At 35.5% G+C, this 16,281-nt stretch overlaps 1 protein-coding gene across 5 annotated transcripts in view; it reads left to right on the top strand.

Annotated features, from left to right (window-relative positions):
- Positions 1-16,281, top strand: part of ROBO1 (roundabout guidance receptor 1) — a 1,191,260-nt gene that overhangs the window by 1,064,677 nt on the left and 110,302 nt on the right. For all 5 annotated transcript variants that reach the window (XM_030939682.1, XM_010368545.2, XM_010368544.2 and 2 more), the window contains 3 exons: positions 12,735-12,855; positions 13,205-13,343; positions 16,074-16,201. In XM_030939682.1, the coding sequence (XP_030795542.1) occupies positions 12,735-12,855; positions 13,205-13,343; positions 16,074-16,201 (388 nt within the window). The remainder of the gene's footprint in view (positions 1-12,734; positions 12,856-13,204; positions 13,344-16,073; positions 16,202-16,281) is intronic.

The raw sequence follows: 16,281 nt of genomic DNA, 5'->3' as shown, positions 1-16,281 counted from the left end.
TTTCTATAGAAACTCCAGAGAATTTAAATGCATTTGTTATTTTAGTATGGAGTGGTCAGAATTTGAATTTGTTTCTACAGCGCAGTATAAAATAGTGTGCTTTTAACATAAATTTGAAGATATTTGGCATTTTTTTTTCAGAAGAGATGACTGAAATCGTAAGAATTCTGTATGTCCGATCTCTTAGATTGTGAAAAATTCTGATAGTGTACTTTCTATGTAAGTGCTGTGTTTTTAAATGTTAAAACTAGGAGAAATTTTTAGCCATCACAGAACATACATTCTGTGCAGAAGAGAGGCAGGAAATGTCAGATCAAGCTTTTCTCATTGATTTTACTTTGTTCTTTAATCTTCACACTGACTGATGTAACTTCTAGTGGACCTTTCCCATCCCTAAATGCTGGAACTCTTAGATAGGTTTCTATAGAAGCAACCTAGGATGCACAAGGTTCTAATTTCTCAGCTCAAAGTTCCAACAGTATAACCTAGACGCGGGTTAGAAGCCATGTAAAACACTGATATCCCTTAGTACAATTAATGCCATTTGCATTACATTTTTTGTTCAGCATGCTTTTGTCTTGGCTATGAAATGGAACCATTTATGACTAAGAAAGAACGTTCCGAATAAATATCCCTCCAAACAGTTTTTACAATACCCTTTACACAGATCATTTTCTCTGTTATTTTGTTTTCACCAATAACTATAGAAATAGAAATGATCAGGATGAATTTATTTGTATTTCTTATTTGTCCATGAGTTAATTATTAGTTCTCAGGAAATAGCAAAAAGTACCTGTTTATAATTTTGAAGTTTACCCCACTAGAAAGCTCCTTTTTAAGCGCTAGGTCAGACCTGTTTTTCTAAGATCATATTTTCTTCCTCATATTGAGGAGTTAGCCTACTTGCTTCCTCTTAGGAGGTGTGTAGAAATATTTTAATTTATGTTAACATGTGTATTGTTGGAAGATATGGGATTTATGTATGTTTTGAACATGTTTTCCATATGAAATGAGGCGCAAATTTGCCAAATGAGCGAGCTACATTCTAGCATAATCTCGTGTTCAAAAAAGGAGGGTGAAGCAACTGACCATATGGATATTGAATCTCTTACCCTGGTCTGATGAGCCCTAACTTCTGATTAATCAATTAAGCTTGTCACTTGCAAGCTCTTCTTTTTCTCCTTTGACTCTTTGGGATTAAAATACCACAGAATGTGCATGAGTGTTTACTTCAATTTGGAGCTATTTTAGGAATATTTCTTCTATAGAATCTTAATTAGTAATATTAAATGTGTTTTATATTTTCTAATAAGAAATGTATTTATATAAAGTAAAATTGGTCAGTCTGTAGCAAGGAATCCCTTTCATACCCAACCTTGATTTGACTTTGCCATGGTTGTGTCTTCTACAGACTGTAAGTCAATGTAAATTTCAAGGGTAAACAGTTATACGCGATCTCTGGAAAAGGCTTTATCTTAGCAAGCATTTGGTAGTGAGGGAAATTTCTCACACTGGACCAAACTAGAGAGCTAAGTGTGAGAACCCACAGAGAGGAAAAGGGATTTACTGTTGGCAAAGTCTTTCCAGCTGGTGTGCTTGTAATTCAGAAGAGCCAAGAGTTTGAAAATGAGCTTTTCTCCCCTCAAATACTATGAACGTTTGTCATCTTTATTTCTAGAGTCTAGTCATAATTCCCTTGTAGATTTTTATTTCAGGCTGTCTTAGCAGTGACCGTATGTAAATTCAGAATTAGATCCAGATGGTTGGATGAGGTGATAAAAACCAAACCTGGTTTTGTGGGGAAGTGAAAATTGCCCATAAGACTTTGTTTTTTACCTTTAAAACAGCAGGACACTGTTTCATGAGACCTGTGAAGGAAATAATACATTAACTTTAATAGCTATAAGCTAAATCAATTTTTCATATTAATGCTGAATGCTAGCATGTAATCTACCTAGAATTTTCATAGAGGTAAAAATCAATTAGCTTTCTTACTTTTAGAAGATAGCTAACAAAGGCTAAAACCACTCTTTATATTGCCTCCTTTATAGGATTCACTTTGGGGTTCTAGTCTTAATGACTTGGGAACCAGACACCTGGGGAATCTGCTAAAAAGCCTTCACTGTTTTATCTGCTCTCCATTTCATCAGCACTCAGCAGTTGTCTGTTCCTGGTTAATACTATAAATTAGAAGGGGCTTTCCTGGCTGATTGCTTTAGGCTACGTACCTCTGTCTAGCCCAGGAAAATGGGCGTCCAGCAGAAAAATGCCATACCCAAGGCTTCATATTGTCTTTGAGCTACACTTAAGCAAGCAAAATTGGTATGTTTAAAGAGGGCTGTGTTATTTCTTTCTATTATTTATTAAAATTAGGAATCATAAGAAGGTTCTCTGGTGATATACTTTTGATAGAGAGCAAGATACTAATTTATACTTTCACGAAGAAAATCATCCTTTCCTTTATGTCTCTCTGCAGGGTGGCTCCCACTTACCTGCAATTAGCAGTACAGCTCTTCCTGAGGTAGTCTATAATCAAATTATCATAGGTGTGCTTCTGCAGCAGCAAACAGCCAACTACCAATTTATAAATTGCTATGAGGAAGAAATGAGAAGTTTAGGAGGAGAAATGGAAATAGCAGGGAAGTGCAGCTGCCAGAGTCCTAGGCGGGGACTCTCCCAGGCCTGTGTTCTCAGCTGGCAGCTCACCAAGCTGTGCAAAGAGCCACGTGTTCCCACTGGGATAATTGCTTTTTCTGCATGAGTCTCTTGTTGCTTCTCTCTGATGATCAAGAGTATTTAAACTCCTGGCTGAATTCATGTTGGTTTTCAAATGGTATTGTGAAGTGTACCAGGAAACAAATGAAACTGGATCGTGTTCTCTTGTGTGTTATGTAGCCCGGGCAAATGTGGGACGCCAATGGAGAGATCCGAATTGCCTATTTTTCCTCTCAATTCCACTCCTAAGAGAGTAGTTGAAAGACTTGAAGCAAGTTGTGGCTTTTCTCCGTGCAATGCTGTCCTTTTTTATGTCACCTGGAATTTTTAGAATGGTCATTGGATGGCTTTCAGTTGATCATTCTCACATTTTCTTTACAATGTGTGTGTACTTCCCCGGTGTCCTTTTGTTATATAAAACATTTTTTGTGCAAATCCCAGGAACATTATTTACACTTGAAGCAGGCTGTAAATGATGAAATAGCCTTCACTTGAGAATGGACTAGTGCATCATTTGTAAAATCTAGGTACTTTTTACAGTTTAATTGAAAGCTGACTAATCTGGGTATAATTATTTTATATCCTAGAAGAAAAAGCAAAATCTTATAAATATTAGTATACAATCTATTTTCCTTAGTTTCATCCATCTTGGGGTACAGTGCTGTCATTTTGTGTTATGAGTTCATATTAGACTGGTCTTGAGTTAAAGACAAGTTTACCTGACAGCCTGTGGATGCACAACGTGAAACCAGATCATATCTAATCAAGAGACTTGAGTGGGAAGTAATTAAAATAATGCGTTTCTCCTTCCTCCTTTTCCTTCTCCTCCTCCTTCCCCTTTCTCTCTCTTTTAGGTCCCTGTGAACCAGAATAAAATAGGAATAGAGGGAGGTAACAAATTTTGGGAAAATGAATAAAAAATCAATAGCTTTTATACAAAATACAAAGATCAAAAAATCTTTAATAAACTTTGCTAACCAAGAAGAACTGTGACTTGGCTGAGGTTTATTGTTTATTTAATCTAAAATAAAACATTTGCTTTGATATTTAATATAAAATCATTTTGTCATAAATGCATAGAATTTTAAAATTATTTTATGAGATTAGTACAAATAAATATATAAAATATACGTTTTTATAGAGTATATAAAAACAAATTTCTTGAAATTTGTTCTTACACTTAAGGGAAGTATTGGTCACTAGATCAGTGAGTATAAGTTGCTCTCTATCAATTTTTTTTATGGTGATGGTTTTGAATTGATTTATCAATAATTTACATTTTTATCTGATACCTAACTACATTCAAATTTAGGTCTTAAAGACAAACAGCAAAATTACTAATGTGTATGTTCAGAAATATAATTTATCTGGATATGATATTAAAGCATAGTTAATAAAAACATGAAATTATTTAATAAGAGATATAGTTTTTTAAAGTAATCTTTTTGCCGTACCTACCTGGGAATATAACAAAGAAATATAAAATAAGAAATACTGTATTTTCTTTTATATTGTATAATACCTGAATTTTATGAATTATTTTTACTTGATTATATATTTTTAGGTTACTAGGATACTTTTGAGATTGATTATCCAATTCTTTGTCTATCATTTATACAAAATAATTATGGTACTAGCAGTGCTTTTGCTTAATTAGAATGCAATAAAGCATGATTATTTTTGACAAATAGGATGGCATGCATTAGACAATATGAATGCTTTAATCTGAACTGCGTAACATTAAAGGCTGATATTATTCTTGCAGCCAGATTGGAAAGTAATGGGTATTACTTTGCCTCCTCTTATTCTCTGCACCCTCCTCAGACACGTTATTTTTTTCTGGATTGTTACTGTTGTTGTTGTTGTTGTTAATTTGATGCCAAAATTTAGAGAAATAAAAGCCGTTATTGTTGTGACTCTTCTTCATATGTTTCTGTTGAAAGGAGTCCTCAGGGACCATCTAAAACTGTCCTGCAGCTGATTTCACCAAGGGGAATGTCTGGGGGCTATGACTGGCCATCTGGGTTACCTGCATCTCATTGTTGTTAAGAAGCCATGCCAGGCACTTCTGTAGTTCACAACAGCTTGCTCTCTATTCTATAGGTCAAAGATCCAGGCAGAATTGACAGCATTTCTATGAAGAGATATTCTGCACAAGGAGGGTTAGTGGTGAATTGTTTAAGGATGATACACTAGACTGTAATTCAAAACCTCTCATCTCACTTACTTTGCAAAATAGTGTGAAAACGAGTTGGTGGTAACGAATCAAGTTTTTTTTCTGAAAAAATAATTTCTAAACTCAGGTGCTTTAGACAACTTCATTCTTCAGGTAAATCCCACTTGTCAAGCCCTTACTACTGTAAATGAATATTTTCAAGCCTTTAATCTTTTCGAAGATTATAAAAATGTAGTACTGCATAATTGCTTATTGGTATGCTGATACCTATGTGTGTCTTATCTTTGTTAGTTGAAACATATTTCTCTTTTAGCATTATAAATCAATATTCTATTATTCATTGTTTTGATGTATTTTTAAATAGTATTTTTAGTAAAGCACAGATTTTGCATGTAAAATATATTAAAGGAAATGAGATAAATTCTATGACAGTTTGGTGGTTAGCAATTTGAAATCATCTTTGAAGCCCTTAATATAATTAGCGGTTTTGTTTTTGGTCTGTTGAATTCAAGTCACATTAGGTTAATGTAATTAAAAGCAGAAAAGAATTTGTGTAGCCAAACTAGTTAATTAGCTCCAGTCTGTTTAGTGTGTTAACCTAGAGGTGTATGGATAACATTGTGGGGGTGATGTCTGAAAAAAAAAAAAAAAAATTCCTGTGTAACAGATACTGCAAATCATCTGACTTGCTTTAGGGTAGAAAATGAAGACATCGCAAGGAGTTCATTTTAAGTTCATCTTTATTTCTGATTGTGAGCACTGATTTCAGGGTAAGCTGTATACTCTAGAATAACCCAATCAAAAAACTTACTGAATTTATGTTTTAAAAGGGAACTGAACAAAAAAAGTTTACTGAATTTACTTTTTTAAAGGCAGTATATTTCTTTGTGTGCAAAGGTAAATTTTTTTTCTTGTATTCTGGAAATAAGAACACTGATGCTAGTTTTTCCATGCTAACCAGAGACATAAAATGGTTTTCTTCACTTTTGGTAGAAAAGCTACATCTTAAACCTGATTATTCTCTATAATTATTCAGTAAACAATTCAGTAAAGGAGATGAAGGCAGGATTTCCTACTGCTCAGAGAAGTCTTTACCCCTAAGAAAAGTAGTCATTTCTAGTTTTTTACAGGGAAAATTCCTGGTGTATAAAAGTCATGTATATTAAACACATCAAGAATTTTTACATTTTTATGTCTCTAAAACATTTTTTTAAACCTGAGACTATTACAGAGAAAAGTAGAAAGTTTAAATATATTTAAACTTTAAAATTCTTTATCTTCTTCTCCTCTCTCCTCTGTCTCTTTCCCAGAAAGGAGCAAGACCAGTGGGACATTTTTTTGTTTTGCTTTGCTTTCATCAAGTATGTATATAGCTAAGGGCCTCTTTAAGCACTGTCTAGAGCTTATGGAAATGTGGTCTTCTAATGTGGTTACTATTGTGGGCTGGTAAGGTATATGGTAATGAGGAAGGAAGACCTCTGCCTTGCATTTTTGACATAGGCTAAATGCCAGCACATTGTCTGAAACTTTAACATGTTCTGCTTCTCCACTACCCGGATTATGTTCATTGAAGTAGTGCTCCAGCAGTTCGGTGTTTAACATTGTGTCTGTTCATTACACAAACTGGTTTTTGATAGGTTTACAATTCAACTGTCAAATCCAGCCGCAGGAAGAGACTTGCCAAGAAATATTTTAGCTTATTTTAAATAGTGCTATTTTCACATTGTAGTGTTTTGTTTGTGTTAGACATATTTTTCTTCCCTATGTAGACAGAGAAAACGTTCATTTTTGGCTTAGTAGGGGCACCACAGTTAAAATATATAAACTCACCCTAAATTCACAATCAGGATTTTTGTATGACTCAACATAAAATGTTGATTTCTTTTTGCTTTTGTGTCTGTGTGTGACGGAGTCTCACTCTGTCACCCAGGCTGTAGTGTAGTGGCACAATCTCGGCTCTCTGCAACCTCTGCTTCCCAGGTTCAAACGATTCTCCAGCCTCAGCCTCCAGAGTAGCTGGGACTACAGGCACGTGCCACCACACCAAGCTAATTATTTATTTATTTATTTATTTATTTATTTATTTATTTATTTATTTTAGTAGAGATGGGGTTTCACCATGTTGGCCAGGCTGGTCTCAAACTGTTGACCTCGGGTGATCCACCCACCTCGCTCTCCCAAAGTGCTGGGATTACAGGCATGGGCCACCGCACCCGGCCAAAATGTCGATTGTTACTAGGAGGCACTGCTTGAAAGTGTGTTATATATATTCAATCAGGGTCATAGTACTATGTCATTTTTCTGTTCTTTTGTTTATTGAAATGAACAGCCCACCATGGATTCCATATTTGTGACCATTGAGAGTAGAATTACGGCCTTTTAAGGTCCATTTCAATGTAGTCGTTGACATAATGCCAAAATTAATTTGAATTTATGGCAATTGAAAGCTGTCATTTTTCTTCTGCTTTTTAAGTTCATTTGCCCTACTCTGTGGTTTGTTCTTTCACTTTTGCCAGTTTCTATCTCTGTCATCCCTGAGGCAGGAAGTGTCTCCCAGGCTTGGTGAGGCTTGTTTATTTTTTCATTTTTTGTAACATCTACTTTGGGGTCCTTAACCATTATTGTCAGTGAGTATATAACAGAATGTTGTATTTTATAATGAAATTGGTTTATTGCTGAGGTGGGAAATTTATGGGGGAGAGTATTTATACGAATCTGGGAAATCTGAGCAGTTTTTCCTTAAATACAATAAGTATTATTTGTATTATCTAATTGTATCTCTTCCTTCCTTTTATCATTTGAATCCAGCAATTATTTAGTCCAGAACTGGGTCTTTAGAACACAGTTTCTCAATCCCTGTATTATTGGCAGTTTGAGTCAGATAATTCTTTGATGTGTATTTCTGGCCTCTACTTACTAGATACCAGTAGCGCCACCCCCCACCCCCACACTCTTCAGTCCCCCAATCCCACACCAAGTTCTGACAACAAAATATGCCTGCAGACACTGCCAGATATCTCCTGGCAGAGGGGAGATGATTACCTCCATTGAGAACCACTGCTTTGGATGAGATAATAATGATCTATAAAGCCTGCCGTTTACTTGTTTCTAAGTCTTATGCTGTGTCAGTGCAAATGTATATTTTCCTGATGAAACCAGTGGAGGTTGCTTTAGTAATTACAGTCATTCATTGATTAATGACAGGGATACGTTCTGACAAATGCATCGTGAGGTGATTTGATTGTTGGGTGGCCATGGTAGAGTTTACTTACAAACCTACATAGTATGGCCTGCTACACACCTAGGCTATATGATATAGCCAGTTCCTCCTAGGCCACAAACCTGTACGGTATGCTACTGCATTGAATGCTGTAGGCAATTCCAACACAACGGCAAGTTTTCATGTCTCTAAATCCATCTAAATGTAGAAAAGGCGATGCGTTGGGGAACGATCTTACTACAGCCGCAACATTACTGGGAACTTTTCAGCTCCATTATAATCTTAGGGGATCGTCATCATATATGAGGTTCATCCTTAACTAAATGTTATTATGTGACCTATAATTGTAATTTTAATAAAAAGCTACTGGATTTAGCCTAAGGAAGGAATATTGTTTTTTATTAGACAGATCAAAAACAATATTGAATCATTAACTGCATTTGTGTAATAAATAATTATAACAATAATGTGCAGGCATTTTCTAAGGGCTTCATATGGTTCATTTCATAATCTTCATAATATCCTTAGAGTTCTATATTAATAGGATTTCCATTTTAGAGTTGAAAAGCAGAGATACAGAGGAACTAATATCTTGGCTAAAGTTACACATATATAATAAAAAGTAGTCTGACTCCAGAGCCCATGCTCACTTTGCTTTCCTAATATATGTATCTGAAAATTTATCTAGGCTTTAGAAATCTTTTTTAAAAATGTTACATTTTCGTATATATTTGGTTGTCTTTGGGCTTTACCTAGGCAATTTTGGTAAAGAATACCTTGAGTAGGTAAACAAAGGAGCTATTTAGTTGACCTTATTTAGTCATTGATGATTAATATCTCTGCTATTGTTACAAAAAGTGCATTTTTCTCATTAAAAGTGTTTTGAAAGTTTAATATTTTTCAGGCCTTGAATTTGTTTTACATTTTTGCGTTGATAAGAAAGTTTTACATGTATGAACACTGTGTAACCACATGCCTTTAGTCATATTATGTTACTAATGAAAACAGCTTTTCATGATGCTTAATTTATCCAATAACATTTCTTGTAGAAAAAATTGACAGAGTAAACAAACTCCAGTTTTGTTTACTTACAAAGGATAGAGAAAGTATTTGTAAAATGCCTGGTGGGTTACTTTCAATTTACACAGCCAATGTGATTTAGTTGTAAAAGATGGCTATAAAATAAATTTTGATGGAAAAGAAACAGTTTTTCTATCTATATTCAATACCGAACACATGGATATGGGCTCAGAATAGATTTGATAGATTTAGTGATACAGTTTTTTCCATGATTAAGCCAAGTGTAATATACAATTGGAGCTATAGTAATAGGGTGTATACTACGAAGTCCTTAGGCCTTTATAGCTCTTTTTGAATTTTGGTTTACCTCAGCTATTGTTTCCTCCCATTCATCTCGAAATTGGAATTTTTTCATGTCTATGGATCTCCTGGCAGTCCCCTCATTACTCTTGTTAACTAAATTCCCCTCCTTCTCCATTTGTATGGATTCTTTCAACATATAATAGCATTGGGCTGTCATATATAATGTTAATTGGTGCCCCACGTGTGCATAAGCAAGTTGATTTAAAACTCTACATTCCCAAGTATTTAAGATGCATAAAAGTAAATTAGTACTGTATTATACTGAAGCTGTAGAAATAAATCTATGCTGTTGCAAATTATTTATATGTTATTATCCTTTGACTCGCAATTATTCTATGTATTTGAATATCTTAAAATTGTCCTTAAAGCCTTACATTTTATAGTAGATAAAAAACATTGAACACTTACTTTTAAAACAAAGAGAATGTTAAATTATGTGTTTGTTTCCTCTTATTTTGGTATATCTTTTATGTCTCATTGTATAATTCTTTCAGCAATAAACTTGTCTCCTAAATATCCAGAGATTTCAAGGTTAGATTCTGAGGCATAACAAGAGGCTCAGTATGCTATCCAAAGTTATAGAACTAATAAGAAAGCATCTAGCTACACCTCAGCTCACTTCACGTCCATTTCAGATACTGGATTTTTCATCTTCCTCTTTTCCTGTAATAATTTTGTTTCCTTAGGGTTTTTGGAAATGCTTATGCGAGTGTTCCAAAATCAGTGCATGAAAGGTTACAAAAGTTCTTAGGAAGATTTTGATAAGATGATACTCAAATTGTTCTGGACCTCAAGAACTCAAGTTTTTTAAACTCAAGTTTATTAAACATTAAGATAATAAGGATGTGAGCTGTGCATTTATTTTCATTTGTATAACGCGTATAGCCAAAGACACATATCTTACCTAAAGTCTTCACCTTGTTCCAACTTGTTGTGTGACATTGCACAAGTCATTTCCTCCCACAAAATTTTTACTATTTGCAACGCATTGTAACAGGGGCTCCCATGAGGAATTACATATGCTCCTCTGCTTCAGTGTTCACGCTAAGGTCAGGGGACTGACATTTGGAAGCGTAATTAAAACGTATTGTTACAGTGTGCATACCAGAGGTCTGTGGGAGGAGAGTTATACTTTTCTGAGCCTCTGTTCCCTTTAGTGAAAAGTGAGGTGATTTTAACACTTCCCCAAACAGTTTCACAGCAGGGTTATGATAAAGGCAGAAATTTAAATGATATATTAAAATGACTTTATGAAACATAAGATCATTAGCAATATAAACCAATAGCCTTAAATTGGGTATACATTTAAGAATCCCACTTTGCTACCTCCCAAGGAAATAACTGCACATATGAGAAAAGTGTATACAAAAGAATGCTGATTTCAGTGCTGTTCATAAGCGGGAAGAATGAGATATCTATATTACCTGGCACTGGTATCTTAAATATCTATCAGCAGGGGAATAGGTAGGTAAAATGTAGTAAACCCAAACAGTAGAATTGTGTGTAACCATGAAAATTGATGCTGAGGATCTGTGTAAAATTTCTTGAACATTTAAAATATAAAAATGCCTCATACTGTTGAAAATGCAGATTACAAAACAGCATATATAACATGATTCTACTTTAGGGAAATTATGTGTATGTATATATGTTTATATGTGTATATGTATATATAAACACATAGTCACGGTAAATGCTTGTCTCTGTATATGCATGTGTGTATGTGAGTGTGTCTGTATACACACATAATTGAAAGACGAATGTTCAAAAGTACTAACACTAACGTGCATTTTTTGTGGGACATTTTCTTTATATTTCTCTATTTGAAAATGTAAGTATGTATGAAAAAATAAAACAATTTATCTTATAACTGTTATAAACCTTATAGAAATATTTCAACTTGGATAACAGACTAACAATAGTAGTTTACATTCAGCAACAGTGTTTTGAGTGACTACTGTGTGCAGGCATTGTTCTGGGTATGAGAGATGGAGTGATGAATGATGCAGAGAAAAATCCCTGGATGGTAATCCGGAGCAGACTGATCATTTATTTATGATGCTACTGAAAAAAAATCAAGTTCTAAACCCACAAAAAAACTTTGTTAATGTTTTGTTTCCTCTAATATTTAAAGACTTGGCCAGAATACCTAGTTTGGATGCCTTGATTAAAATAAATCCATTTAGGCATTCAGAACTGTGAGGAGACCTCACCTTTACAAAGTAGTAGTTTCAATGAACCGCTTAGTGTATTATGAAAAAAATGTGCTTGGATGTTTCCCTCCCTTCCTCCCCGGCTCCTTCCGTCCCTTCCTCCCTCCCTCCCTGCCTCCCTTCCTTCCTTCTTCCTTCTTCCTTTATCTAGTTGGTAACTATGAGGTAAAAACCTCTATGAATAAACCTTCTGGAAATTGTCCCTCATGAAACCTTTCTCAGATCAGGACATTGTAGATATTCGTGGGTAACTGAACTCAACTCTCATCCAAAAGCATGTTAAATTAAGGACAGTCCAGTCTTAATTCGTGTTTAGTTTCAGCTGACTTCTTGTACTGCATGCCTGATAACATGTAAAATTAATTTGTATTCAATTATATGTTCAGGAGTGTGCCCAAATGTGTCGTTCCTGGTGATTTATTGGGACCTATTCATTCTCTGCTTCCCAAGTCCCCAAAAACCAGCTTGGGTGGCAGCAACATCACATTTTTAAGGAAATGACAGGTTCTACTGTGTTTTTGCAATGAAGATACATTCCTTTAAAGCAACTCTGGCAAATTAAGTTATTAGAGACATTTTAGTTAATTCATATAATGCTGGAATACATTTTCTTGAAATCACTTATAGCTAATATGTATTTCTATATTAATTATAGTCATAGGGTATTAAGAATTTTATTTTTCCTCTTGCTAACCAAATTATTCACGCAATTTTTTGTGGTTTTTCACTTAACTAAATAATATGAAATAACTTGCCCGAGTGGGCAACAAGTTTCTAGCTATACAGAATATAACTTTACATGAAATGTAAGTAAGGAGAAACATTTTTGCTTTTTTTATATTGTACCTTTGGAGTCAGTTCTCTTTAAGGTTACTACCTAAAAATAGCAAATACTACACATTAGCTGTTTGATGTAATTGTGCTTTGATGTGTATGCTTAGAAAGTAGTCTTCATTTGTGAAGACCTCTGTCAGGTAAACATAGCTGAAGCAATTTTAATAGTATTCATGTGAAACTTTTTTTTAAGATACGAGGAGGAAAACTCATGATCACTTACACCCGTAAAAGTGACGCTGGCAAATATGTTTGTGTTGGTACCAATATGGTTGGGGAACGTGAGAGTGAAGTAGCAGAACTAACTGTTTTAGGTAAGTGCAATTTTATTTAATCTTCTTACTGAAAAATAGATCTCTTACCATTTTGTATCTGTATAGAAGGGAGAAAGAAATATTGTTAAGCCAAGTATTTTTGTGGGGTGGGTAGAAAGAGGAGAGAAGAAATCAGAAAAGCAGCCTGAGATAAAATAGCCAAAGATGTGGGAGGAGGACTAGGAGGAAGCACTAAACCTAGGGAGAAGCTTCTAGAATGAGCAGACTCTGTGGAATAATTTCCTCACTAATATTTTAAATTGAAAATATGCTCTTACTGAACTCCTAAAGTGTTTTTCAGCTGGTTCATTTTAAAATTTTACCTTAAGGCGGCTCTTTTTAATTTTAGAGAGACCATCATTTGTGAAGAGACCCAGTAACTTGGCAGTAACTGTGGATGACAGTGCAGAATTTAAATGTGAGGCCCGAGGTGACCCTGTACCTACAGTACGATGGAGGAAAGATGATGGAGAGCTGCCCAAATCCAGGTACACATCAGAGTTTCATGATGTGATTTATCAACTCAGCATTTCTACATTTTTCATCACATCATCTCCACATCCAGGCTGTTAGAATAGTCCATTCTAGAATCCTCTATCAGGGGCCAGATACAATACTGGAGATAATTAGAAACAGGAGGTTGCCATCCTGCTTTCTCTGAGGCTTTCAGAGAAGAACTGTGCATTCATGAGCCTGGGCTGCACAGGGAACCCTTGTAAAATGTGATATTCTTTAATATCACAGGTTTCTCTTCTGTTCAGCCAGATGACAGTTAATACTAATTTTTTTGAATGATAGTAGGCAGGAAAGGGAGGAAAGATACAGCATTAAGGATGTGTACATGAGCCAATTAAAAATCAGGCTTCCTTTTCCTCAGCTAAAATATCACCAGGGAATGGTAGGAGAGGTCAGAGTTTCTTGATATCTGTCAAGTCCTTAAATTGGCCAGGAGCAGAGATGCACGACTCAGCGAACCTTAGGGAACGAGCCAATAAAATAAAGGCTTTCAGGTATTGTCAGTGGGCTGTCTTCTCCAGTATGTTCACTCATTCAGCAAACATGTGTTGAGCCTTCTCTCTAGGTGTTAGGATTACAGTAGTGGTTTAGACATAGTTTCTGCTCTCAAGGAGCTCACAAAATGAAATGTATTGATAGACATAGAATAACAGTATCAAGCTGATATGGTTTGACTCTGTGTCCCCACCCAAATCTCACCTTGAATCATGAGATTCACGTGTTAAGAGTGGAACCAGTTGGAGATGATTGAATCATAGAGGTGGTTTCCCCCATGCTGTTCTTGTGATAGTGAGTGAGTTCTCATGAGATCTGATGGTTTTATAAGCGTCTGGCATTTCCCCTGCTGGCACTCATTCTCTCTCCTGTCGCCCTGTGAAGAGGTGCCTTCCGCCATGATTGTAAGTTTCCTGAGGTCTCCCCAGCCATGTGGAACTGTGAGTCAATTAAACCTCTTTCCTTTATAAATTACCCAGTTTCGGGTATTTCTTCATAGCAGTGTGAGAACGGACTAATACACAAGCTCTTTTGTCACATAAAGGTAAACCTATGCCAGCTCAGAGCGGGGGATTTGAATTTCAGAGAGAGTTCTCAAAGAAACATGACACATAAGTAACATCTTGAAAAATATGTATCAGTCTGATAAGGAAGAAGAGAAGAATATTCCAGGAAATGGGTTATCACAACATAAACACAAGCTGAGAAGGAATGTCATATCTTTTGAGTAGCATAAAGTTTAGCATGGCTAGGGCATAGGATTTATGATGAGAAGTTATGAGATATCAGGTTGAAACTAAGAAGGGCTTTGTGTAATAAAGAATTTCTAATATTATATGCACATTGGTGAGCCAAGAGTGTTAGTATAAATAGGTTTACCCGTTAGAAAAATTAATTTTGTTGGCCACGCGCAGTGGCACGCACCTATAATCCGAGCACTTTGGGAGGCCGAGGTGGGCAGATCATCTGAGGTCAGGAGTTCGAGACCAGCCTGGTCAACATGGTGAAACATCATCTCTACTAAAATACAAAAATTAGCCAGGTGTGGTGGCACATGCCTATAATACCAGCTGCTCGGGAGGCTGAGGCAAGAGAATTGCTTGAGCCTGGGAGGCGGAGGTTGCAGTGAGTGAGCCGAGATCGCACCACTACACTTCAGCCTGAGTGCCAGAGTGTGACTCCATGTCCAAAAAATAATAAGAGGAAAAATTAATTTTGTTAGCACTATGGGTGTTACATTATTCCGGGGAGAGGCTAATGGCAGGGACACTATCTTTGTGGTTGTCCGGATCAACGATGTAAACTGTCTGAACTGGGAGGTGAGATGGAGACAGGGCTCCACAGTAAAGAGAAATTTCTAAGACTAAAATGACAAATTGGATGAGTTGTTAGATATGGACAGCTGGTGAAAGAAGATACGTAAATGTGTTAAGGAAAGGAGTTGGTTTATGTTAGGGGAAGAATGGAAATTTTATTTAATACATTAAATATTAGGTGCCTATGGAATGTGATATCTAATTATTAGTTAGAAATCCAAATTTGGAACTTAGATGAATTAAGGATAGGAAATGTTTGTGTAGTAGATCAATATGTAAACTATAGTAGATAACTTAACTCAGGGAGATCATGTAGAGTAAAAAGAGGACTAAAGTGAAAGTTCAAGGAAAACCCAGCATTTAAGGGGAGAGAAGATGAGGCAAGACAAGTGAACTCGAAAATGAAACTGGGTTCAAATTTCAACTCTGCCACCGAACTAGATGAGGACCTAGGCCAAGTTGCCTTACCTCCTATACCTCATTTTCCTCATCCAAAAAATGGAGGTGAGCATAACAGTTATTTCATACCATTGTTGTAAAAACTTAGAAGGATAAAATCTATAAAACATTTAAAGTCTGGCAAATGATAAGAATTTAATTAATGGTCACTATCTTTTTGTTTTAGTGTGACCACAGGAGCTTGAGGAAATAAGTAAATAAATGCCAACTTTACCCCAAAATGTTCTTTTAGAAAGTAGTTTAATATGTTAGTCCACATAATTATGAAAACAAGCTTTTCTTCTGCCACCTGACTTAGAGGAATACCACATTTTACTCTTTGTTTTAAATTATCAGAAAAGAATGTGGCATGTGCTTTGAAGCATTGTGTGTATAATGATGAGATCTTTCAAGTAGAAAGTCACTTAACTGTGCTTTCTTTTATGTTATTAGATATGAAATCCGAGATGATCATACCTTGAAAATTAGGAAGGTGATGGCTGGTGACATGGGTTCATACACTTGTGTTGCAGAAAATATGGTGGGAAAAGCTGAAGCATCTGCTACTCTGACTGTTCAAGGTAGGCATTGGGGACGTCTTTGTTTCGGTGGTTTGAGCATGCAAAATATAATGCTGACAACTGAAGAAAATATTATGTAT

This window comes from Rhinopithecus roxellana, chromosome 1 (assembly GCF_007565055.1).
Source record: "Rhinopithecus roxellana isolate Shanxi Qingling chromosome 1, ASM756505v1, whole genome shotgun sequence".
Lineage (NCBI taxonomy): Eukaryota > Metazoa > Chordata > Mammalia > Primates > Cercopithecidae > Rhinopithecus > Rhinopithecus roxellana.
This window is presented reverse-complemented; position numbering and strand designations above follow the sequence as displayed.